The sequence below is a fragment of the Phlebotomus papatasi genome, chromosome 2, assembly GCF_024763615.1.
Source record: "Phlebotomus papatasi isolate M1 chromosome 2, Ppap_2.1, whole genome shotgun sequence".
Lineage (NCBI taxonomy): Eukaryota > Metazoa > Arthropoda > Insecta > Diptera > Psychodidae > Phlebotomus > Phlebotomus papatasi.
In genome coordinates, this window is record NC_077223.1 from 79,824,873 (window position 1) to 79,835,700 (window position 10,828).

At 36.8% G+C, this 10,828-nt stretch overlaps 1 protein-coding gene across 1 annotated transcript; it reads left to right on the top strand.

Annotated features, from left to right (window-relative positions):
- Positions 1-2,426: 2,426 nt before the first annotated feature.
- LOC129801056 (uncharacterized) lies at positions 2,427-10,579 on the top strand. The gene is made up of 3 exons (XM_055845815.1): positions 2,427-3,125; positions 8,383-8,536; positions 10,575-10,579. The coding sequence occupies exons 1-3, from the start codon at positions 2,892-2,894 to the stop codon at positions 10,577-10,579; spliced, it is 393 nt and encodes a 130-aa protein (XP_055701790.1). The 5' UTR covers positions 2,427-2,891.
- Positions 10,580-10,828: the final 249 nt, after the last annotated feature.

The window sequence follows — 10,828 nt, forward strand, 5'->3', positions numbered from 1 at the left end:
ATTCAAAACTTGAAAAACCATAAAGCTCCTGACGAAGATAACATCCCGGCAGAACTGGTTAAATACGGAGGAGAGGCGCTGTAGAACTGCATCCACGGTTTTATCCGTGACGTCCGGGAGTCAGAGACGATGCCTAGCGTAGCGACTAGAACGTGGCCACAGTTGTTCCAGCATACAAAAAGAGACAGACTGGATTGCAACAACTACAAGTTGTGGAATCACTCTCTGGCATCGTTAAATAACCCCTCATAGGAATCCCATTTGAATTGGTACCAGTGGTGCCATCTTTCGACGGATCCGGCTATTCGAGCACTTTGTCACTTAGGGGTAGTTTATGTGAGAGAGCCCGATCATTCTCTCGGTGACCGTACTAGGGTATAGAAGTGTAAAGTGATGAGGTAGAGAGCATAACATTTTGTGCTCGGATAGTAGGATGCAAGCAAAGTCGCCGCCCTCATCACTAGATCCGCGAGTGCTTATAAAAGATTTAAATAATTAATAGATTGTGGTCAGAGTGAAACCACAAAGTGGATTGCTTTTCTGTATTCAGAGTGTATAAAGTCCTGTCGAAGTTGATACTAACAAGGCTGAAACCGTACGCCGAGAAAGCAATCAGAGAGTACGAGGTGGGATTCCGACCTGAGAGATTTACAGGGAACCAGACGTCAAGTGCAATAGAAATGCCGGGAACACAATCACTGTGCATCACCTATTTGTTGACTTCAGACAAGCTTATGATACAGTTAACAGAGACGGGCTGTGGGTGGCATTTCTATAAAGTTTACAGGTTGCGGTTGGTGAGAATGACGATCTCCCCGTCGCAGTGTCAGGTGAAAGTAGCAGGAAGTAGAACTGGAATGCTCCGCGTATTCTCCGAACTAAGATTAAGGTGATGCGCTGTCGTCGTGTCTGTGAATCTAGCCCTTGGGATCTCTGTATACAACCAACGATCATGCATCTTATAAAAGTCGCCGCAGTTGTTTGCATATGCAGATGATATCAATGTCATCGGTCAAAGTGGTCAAAGTGTGGTAGCGGTGAAGGAGGCATTTTAAGTTTCCAAACTTTGGTCTGGGATGGATCTTTCTATGGCGACGACAACGACGCAATTCACTTAGAATAGAACAGTTTCAGTTTAAGGAGATGAGTTGGAGCCGGTCATTAAGTAAATTTGAGAACAAGATCTTTGAGCCAGTGCAAGAATTACGAGTGAAGGTACATGAATAATGTAACAGTATACTAGAGAGAACAACATTACCACAAGGCCGTGTCATGACACAAACATTTGATTTTGGTTTTTTTTTTTGGAAAATGATGAACTGTCAGTATGAACACGATGCTCAAGCCAGAACAAACATGATACCGTAACAGACTTAAATGGCGACGAGCTAGACAGGGTAAGCAATTGGTTTTAATTCGCACATTTGAAGAGCTATCTCACGAGGAAAATCAGTTTCATATGTGTAGTGTAAAAGTCTAAAATGGTGATAGGAAGTCAACTTGTAAACTTACATTAAAATATTATCAATTTTGCGAATATTGATTTCCAAAGGCTAAGTAGTTAGATATATCAACCTGATGGTAGTAGTCTTCAAAGGGGAAATACGGAGTATCATTAAGAGATGTTATATTTCCTTGCGCGTACTCTCTTTTCTGCTCTTTCATTACCTAATTACATTTTCTTACAAATGATCAATACGCTGATTTGGCACATTCCATATTGCCATCTAGGTTGACCACAAGAGAGACCCTCTAAAATCCAATTAGAAAAACTTTGTTTAGAAAATATAGCGACATTGTAAAATTTTTCATTATTCGAAGACAGCTTAAAAGCACTTTAATATTATTACTTCTGGAAGGTAACACTCTTGAAAGAAACAGGGGTAGCAAGATGAAGCAGGGGCAACAGGTTGTCAATGCCCCATCCTTGTTGCCATTGTCGCAGAACCCTTAACTACTCAGCAGGTTGTGGCTGAGTCTTCGACATTGATTGATTTTGGTGATAGAGTATGATGTGCTTACTGGTGGTCCCTTTCGTGGCAATTGCTGATAAGCTTTTTCCTGGAAGCGAGCTCCAGAGAAGTGCAGCTCCGGGTCATTGTATTGGTGTGCGTGGTGATAAGAAACAGCGCATGCCTTCCACGCATAACGCGTGTGGGTGGCCAGTGAGAGAGAAAGAAGTCCCATGGGGCACCAGTGTGCTACCAACCACCAAAAGTCGCTCTAACAAGTGTGTGAACATTAGAAAATCTTGCCACGGAATCCTTACTGTGAGTTGGTTGAGAGTGTCTCCTGGGGAATGTTTGTGGCCAGGAGGAAGAGTAGAGGCTCTGTGCTTCCGATTTTTGCCATCCTAATTTCCATGCGCTCTCCCTCTCACAGATGGGAATTTTGCCAAGTGCCAGGAGTCTGGCTGGTGGGCGAGAGATGAGCACGCGAGTGTGAGTGAGAGAGTGATGTGATTGAATCTGTGGGAAAATGGATTTTGTGTGTCCCTCATGGTGAGTTCTCGATTGCGAAATGGGAAATCGTCGCTCAGCAGGGTGGAATAGTTCTCCAACCCCATTCCACTTACAACATCCCCATGAGATGCAGCACATATCAAGGGGCAAAAAGTCACAGAAATTCAGTATCTTGTGAACCCATCTCGTGAACGCTTTGCTCAAATCAGTGCTCCTCCGTCTATCCTTATAACACTTCCTATATCCTCCAGGATGTGAAGTGGTAGCAATTGAGAGACATCTGCTACGGACATCCATATAATATCTATAGTGCCAAGTTCAAAAGTGACTGGTGAAAGAGTGCTCAAAAGCTTTTATAGGAGTGCATAATCAACAGGTCGGCAATGAAATTGGGGAAATTGATAGACCCAACAGGGAGTAGTGTTGCGAATGCCACTTAGAAAGGGAAGAAGTCCAGTAACTGGCACAGCCGCCACGTCTACACCTCACCAGGCGGCTGCTACAGTTCCCCACATTGTTGCACCCATTGGTACATTCCTGGCACCAACAACGACCTATGTGAGTGTACCAAGGATTCCACAAGATCCTCTAACGGCATGCCTGGATGCCAATGGCACGTACATTTGTACAGCCTACAACTCCAGATGCCTCATCATCCAAAAGGTGAGTGGCCTCGAGTTCCTGCAAATCATACCATATGTCGCCAAAGAACATCCAATTGCCTCAGTTACATTCTGTACCCAGAATGTGGTCCTCAGACGCTCAAAAAGTCCCATTTACCCCTTCCTGGGGGATGTCATTGGATCATAGGGCTAGAAATCACGGCCAAAAAATCACCCTTAACGCCAAATTGTTGCTCCCGTGGACATTATTGAGCATTCACGCCATGTTGGATCAATAATATCTCTCATCTCGCTCTGTCATATGGATTAGGGACAATCTCACCTTACCACCCTCTCACATGCACTCCTTGACCTAGGATTGGGAAATTTCACAAAAACGGTTTTGATAAGGAAATTCAATTTGATTGCCGGGAACTCTCTATCCACCGAATATTACTATGAAACATTCAAACAATCGATAACAATAACTGATAACCCTGAAATTAGAATTAGACTATATAGACTTAGTAAATAATGTGATAGTTCAATAGAGCTCGGCCATGTCGAGTACAAAAACAATAAGATAAAGAATTGAAGTAACGGAACGAGAACTTCTCGTACAACTCTGAAAAAGAAAATATGCTAACCAATGGATATCCTTTGTATATTTTATTACCTTTGTTTTAAATTAATTCAAGAGTTTTTTTTTAGAAGAGAGCACTCAATTTTATTGCCCTGAATTTTCCCATGTATAAAAGTGAGAAACTTCAATATCCCGGAGCGGTTGAAATTTGCTCTGTGCGGTCTGCGATTTTTCATGCAAACATTTTACGGACATTCCTAATAGTTCTCGGTTTTCTGCCATTTTCTGAGGAAGATCTCTTGTGAAGTCGGAGAGATGTAGGTCACGGTCAAAGATAAGATAAATTTATTCATCAACAATGCTTTCGAAGCACAATTTCGTTTTACTGAGATCCCGTGTAGTTTTCAGCGTCCACCGCCGTCTTAGCGTTAGTAACCAACCTCCACAGCAAAACGATGGAAAAGGTGGAAAAGCTCTTTCTCAGGTTGTATATGCCAAATCGATTATCGTAGTGAAAAAACTATACAGGGGAATGTAGGCATGGTTAGCACACTGTGAACCTTCAAAGCTTTTTGCTGAATGAGTAGCAACCATTACAAAGTCAATGTTATATTAATCCCGAAATGTTAATAGTCATTTTTAGAAAAAGAGAAAAATACATAATAATACATTATTTTATCATAGTTCATTTTCTACATACGGGAATGTAGGCAATCGAATATTTTCTTTGTTTGCAAAGCAGCATAAGATCATAATTTCACAATTACAGTAGAGTTCAGCTATAGGCCATCGCTCTATAGTTCACAATTTATCGACCGTTGATTTCAAAACACTGATTTTAAGTTAGGTTATGTTTTCTACTACGCGACATGAAATGTTATCACATTATTTTAATATTTTTGGCAAACTTTATTGAGTAGTTGTGGTAATTGTGATGCATATTGAAGAGAGCGCGGACAAGTAACTACCACAATCGCAAAGAAAGTGGAAGCCGTCGAGCAATTTCAATACTAAAAGTCGTTGATAATTTTAAAAAATGACATGGACTATTGCGACCCAAGGTTCAAATCTGGAACCAAATATGGACTATAGCGAGACTCTAGTGTAATTGTGAGAGTATACCTGAGAAAAGAAGAAAAAAGAGAAGATCGAAGAGAAAGAACTAGTATAAAGGTTTATGTGGAAACAGAAATCGAAGGAGAATAATTCTATTCTAGATTATACTGATTTTTCTCTTGGCTCTTCACAAAATGTAATAGTAAGTTCTTAATTATTTTTCTCCCCAAGTATACGTTTAAGTATTTCCATTTAAGGGGAATATATTTTCGAAACCGAGGAAACCGTGCGAAATGGCTTTATGCTTGCATACAGAAAATTTGCATACAGGATATTTCTTTCGAATAATAATAATAATATTTTTGACGCTTTTCTCTCAAACTATTTTCAGCGTCTACTGTTCATAAGTTATATAATATATTTCAAATTTACTGCCTCAAGAATACATTTAGGGGTATTTGAAAAATGATTTTACAAAACTAGTTCCTTATGGTAGGTAAAGTTGCTTGAGTGTTTTGCATGATCATATTACAGAGAGTTCCGGTTTAAGTGAATGTGGATTGAAAGAATTTGATACGAATTGCCTACTATTGGGAGCTCATTTATAAAATAAAATTTGAAACTATTGACGCTGAAAATAGTCTGAAAAATTGACGCCGAAAATGCTTTGCATACATAAAAGACCTCTCCTGTGAGTAAGCAATTTTTCTGTGTCACTTGAGTGAATTCGCGGTTTTTTTCTGTCCCGAGAATTTCTTAAAAGCGGAACTCCCTGTATATATGCTCAATCCCAGAACCACAGAAAATAATTTCTTTGTCTAACATTTGGTCCAAGGCCGTAGCGTAGAAGGGTCAGTGAAGCACCATTTGCGCTCCCTCCTACACGTTATGAAATATGTAAGTGTAATAAATTACGAAAAAAAACGAAACTGCAATTATTTAAAGAACACTAAGATTTAGGTTACCTTAAGGCTTGCCTTAAGGAAATTATCACCCTAGGAAAGTGAATTTACTGGCTTTTGCAAGCTCTTTTGTTGAACTTATATAAGCTTTTCATAAAACCCAAAATCATTCCATTCAGTTTAAAATAGTTCTCCGGTGAATTTTGATGTTTTTAAGAAATGTTTTATGGCGTCTACACACTAGAGCAATTTATGTCCATATTGAAGCAAATTCCCTACGCTTGTGTAGGAAAAACTCTTCAATATGGACATAAATTTCTCTAGTGTGTAGAGGCCATTAGAAACCTAATATTAAAAACGCGATAATGAATTTTCAAGAGGACTTTAGCGAAGTTTTCTTACCGACTTTTCTCAAAGAAAACTACAATGTTGTCTTATAGAAGAGATTTTAGGAAATATCTCAAGCTTTCTACATCTGCGCATAAAAATTAAAATCGGTTTAGCTGTTAGGACTGGTTTTTTGATAAAGAAACTTTTCGAACATGTTTTTGTGACTCGTAAAGAGCATTTTCCATTCAACATTTAATCTAATTTCCAGAATTTGCTTCAAGAAAAGAATTTTCAGTTTATATTTTTAGCAGACTTTTAGCTTACAAAATCTACCATCCCGTCTGACCAAGTAAGCGTGGATTATAGCCTAAATTAACCCCTATCTTTCACACCTTACTTTTAAGAAGCTCCCATACAAAATACCCCTTACTAAATATATGTGAAGGACACTGTTTTGCGTTCATGGTGGTGAAGAGCGGAACTACGAAAATTATGTTGCCGGCCCTTGTTGCTCAACTGTCAGTGAGAAGATGGAATATTTTCCAAAAGATTTTATTTGTTTTGAAAATTTGCACAAAGTTTGTGAGTGATTTTGTGCGATTTGACTGATTTTATTAATAATAATAAATATGCGTCGGTGCGTTTCGTATAGAGAAGAGTGTCGTGATTACAATAAACAAGTTTGCAACCGTGAAATACGTGTTTTTCTTTCCTTTTCGTGAGCATTTTTTAGGAGACAATTTTTTTATACAATTGTTTTTGCTTTTCTAAAGTGTTTAATCGTTTATACTGGTTAATTAAAATATATCATTATCTTTGTATCTTCTATCGTTTGTGTAAAATTCGAAAATGAAATCAGGATGTGCAATTGACAGTTTCATTCCACCGCCATTGATGTACTTGGCAAAATCTAGTCCTTAATTGGGGCCTACCACTCGGATCTTGCCGATGAGGGCTAAAATAGTTCCTATAGATGGGTGTTAATTTAATGGCTCAACGCTGGGCCCCCTTACCCTGTGTCAGACGGGATGTTCATCAAGACTGAGTTAAAAATTTGATTTAGATTTTTAAAAATATGAGAAAATTTTTCATTATCGAAATTTTTATATAAAGAAAAGCTCATTTTAAAATGTTTTCGTAGAGTTTTATAGATGGAAATATTCTCGTCTGGCTATGCCACACATTTTAGATCAGGGAAATTTCATGTAATTGAACTCCACATTTTGATATTTTCCTTATCCCGTCTGACCAAGTAAGCGTGGATTATAGCCTCAATTAACCCCTATCTTTCATACCTTACTTTTAAGAAGCTCCCATACAAAATACCCCTTACTAAATATATGTGAAGGACACTGTTTTGCGTTCATGGTGGTGAGCAGCGGAACTACGAAAATTATGTTGCCGGCCTTGTTGCTCAGCTGTCAGTGACAAGATGGAATATTTTCTAATCATTTTATTTGTTTTCAAAATTCTCGCAAAGATTCTCAGCGATTTTAGTGGTTTTTGTTAATAATAATAAATGTGCGTGGGTGCGTTTCGTCTAGAGAAAAGTGTCGTGGTAACTATAAACAAATTTCCAATGCTGAAATATGTGTTTTTATTTCCTTTCGGGAGTATTTTTTAGGAGACAATTTTTTTCACAATAGTTTTTGCTTTTCTAAAGTGTTAAATCGTTCATCCTGGTTAAATAAAACATATTCCTATCTTTGTAGCTTCTATCATTTATATAAAATTCGAAGGTGAAATCAGGATGTGCAATTGACAGATTCATTTCACCGCCATTGATAACCGTGGCAAGATTCAGTCCTTAATTTGTGCCTAACACTCGGATCTTGCCGATGAGGGCTAAAATAGTGCCTAAAGTTTGGTGTTAATTCATGGCTCAACGCTGGGTCCCCCTTACCCTGTGTCAGACGGGATGCTTTAAAAAAGTTGCAAAAATCAACTAAATTTTGGCATCTTAATTCAGGCTCCCCATTCCCCCTTTAAGGTGATCAGATACGATTTTAGCAAACCGTTTTAGATCGTCATAAAGAAGAGATTAAATGTCTTTAAATAAATGACCAATTATTTCCTAGAACTTGCTGAATTTGATGCATTGCAGTCTCAAGTTCTCAACAAAAAGTCAAGAAAATCGTTTTTTTTTAATTGAATAATAAAACTATTTTTTTTATTCTTTCTTTTGCATTTTATTCTTTAGTATAACTTTTTAAGATATCCTTGAGATTCAAATGAAAATTGAATAACTTTTTCAGAGAAACAATTAAAGTTCTATTATTCTTTTGTGCTTAGCTTCAACAAAACAACAAAAAATAGCAATAAACTTGGGTTACAGTTGAGTCATCGTTGCGGAGTAATATAATCCTCTTTTAGTTATGAAAAATATTTCAATTGAATCTCAAATATAGGGATCAATACACAAGAATAAAAAGGAATGCTTTTTTCAGGTAACTCCACAGGTAATTGGCTTCGAGGGCATTAATCCTGAAGAATACGCAGATTATTGCAAAAGCGCCTCAAGTACTGCTCCATCCTGCGATGGATATTTCTATGCCGTTCCCGAGTGTCCGACTTTTGATCCATCGGCAACCCAGTGTGTCGGTGAGTTTATTTTTTCAATATAATATTTTCAAGAATTCTACCTCTAAATAATTTTACCTTAAAAATTTTCCTTTTCAAACTTATGATTTTTTTTTGAAACGACAAACACTCTTTTTCTCTGAAATTCTTTATCATCTCAAAATTTGTCATCTTTTTACTGCAGAACTTAAAAGTCTTCTCGCAAATTGTATTAGGTAATTCACAAAAAATTCATAAAAATGTCACAAACGATTGTTCGTAAGATAATCACTTGATGAGTATTTTTTGTTTTGTTTTTTTTTTGACAAACATTTGTTCGTAAAATTTTGTCACTTGTACGTAAAGTCGTAAAGTTTTGCTAGATAAAAAAATGTATACGAACAAATGTTTGTAAAGTATAAAAATTTATCGACAAAAGATGACGTGACGAACAATTTTGTAGAAAAAGTACAAACTTTTTAGTGGGTTATACGATTTACGAGCATTTCGTAAGTCATCAATAGGAATTACCAAACATTTACAAACAATTTTACGAAATAGTTTATTCAGTGTAGTCAAAAAATTGTAAACATTAAGCATTGATTAATTATTGTTCTATTCGATAAGTCAAACTGCAAATGTCTAAAAAAAATTGAAGAATCACCTATAGGGGAAGGTTTTGAAAGTTCGTATTAAAAAAGGAGTCCAAGATCTCAGATTTTTTACAGAATGCCACACACACCGAATCAATTATATCACTATATCAAAAAATCTCTTACTTATTGGGTTAATAATTCTGCCTCACAAAATTCCTGGAAGTCCTTGGATTTTCTTCTACATGAAAATGAAAATGTAGCGGCATTTTTTACGAAGGTGCCCTGGTTAACTCAGCTTCGTACCACTTTTTCCCACCTCTGTAGGCCTCATTTTCCCCGAAAACATTACACCGGAAACAAAAATTTAAGCATCACTACTTAGATAGAACTTTCATCTACTTGTTTCCACCATTTGTAGGATGTATCACGCATTAAAAATCAATTTTAAGCTATTTTTCTAACACATGTGTTTTGAGGTTTTGACACTCGGAAAACCATATTTTTCTCTGCATTTTGACAGTCAGTTAAGAGCTTGGTTAGGTATGATTCTCTCATAATCACACCTAATGTAATCCTCAGATTTTCTCTAACACCTCCAATGCGTCTTACAGAATATATTTCGTACGTAACTGATTTAAAAAATGACCAGCCACCAATTTAAAGTGAAATGTGGGAAGTTCCACTTTAAAACAAGGAAAATTAAATGAGAAATACTCAAAATACATAGAAGTGGCAATTAAAGAATCACATTACCATAAGCAGTTTAGTTTCATCACTGCACAAATCAGAAAGTAGTAATCACACCTATTGTAATCCTTGTTTTTTCTCTAACGTCTCGAATCTGTCTTACAGAACAGTTTTTGAACATCAGTGATTCTTAGAATTACCAGTGATTAATTTAAAGTAAAATGTGAAAAATTCCGCTTAAAAACAAAGTAATTGGATAAAAAATTCACAAACCGCACCGCATGGGCAATGAAAGAATCACACATACGAAGCTGCAACATTACGAAGGTGCTAAACCTTAGCCGAGAGACGGCTTAGCCTAATTATATTCGAAATAATGGTCAAACTACATTTCCATAATTTTCCACTAAGTCGTCTCTCGGCTTAAGTCGTAAGTGTGTCTAGGGCATAACATATCCAATGAAATCACTGAAAAAAATATGGGTACCCTCCCGGGTAAAATGGTTATACCAGCAAAAGGTCCCCATACATTAGTGGGACATATTATTTTAAACGACAAGCAATTCACTTCAATAGACTAAATTTTGACTACAGCTGACAAAATCTAAAAATTTTCTACTTGTGAAACATATAACCCCAGCCAATAAAGTAATTTTGCTTTTCCTGGTATATTAAAATGACTCTGAACGCCAAAAAATGTAAATTTAGTTCTACCAGTAATATAGTTGTCTTTTCTAGGTAAACTATTTAACCTCATGGGTCTTTTATGCGTTTATGGTATAATGTTATACTTCCAGGGTAATGTGTTTGACTCAGAAAGGAAAATGTGTATGGTTCTCTCTTTCACACAAGACGAATAACAGTTGTCTCTTTCATTTTTTCACGGTCATCATGAGATGTGACATTAATGTGGCGTCAGTTTGAATTTGGCATGTGAATTGTGCGAAAAGAAAACCCTGTGAAAATGGATTTTCTGAATAAATTGCTCGGGAAATTGCAATTTTTAGAGTTTTATGACGCGTTTAAAGGTAAGTTAATATCCTATTTATAC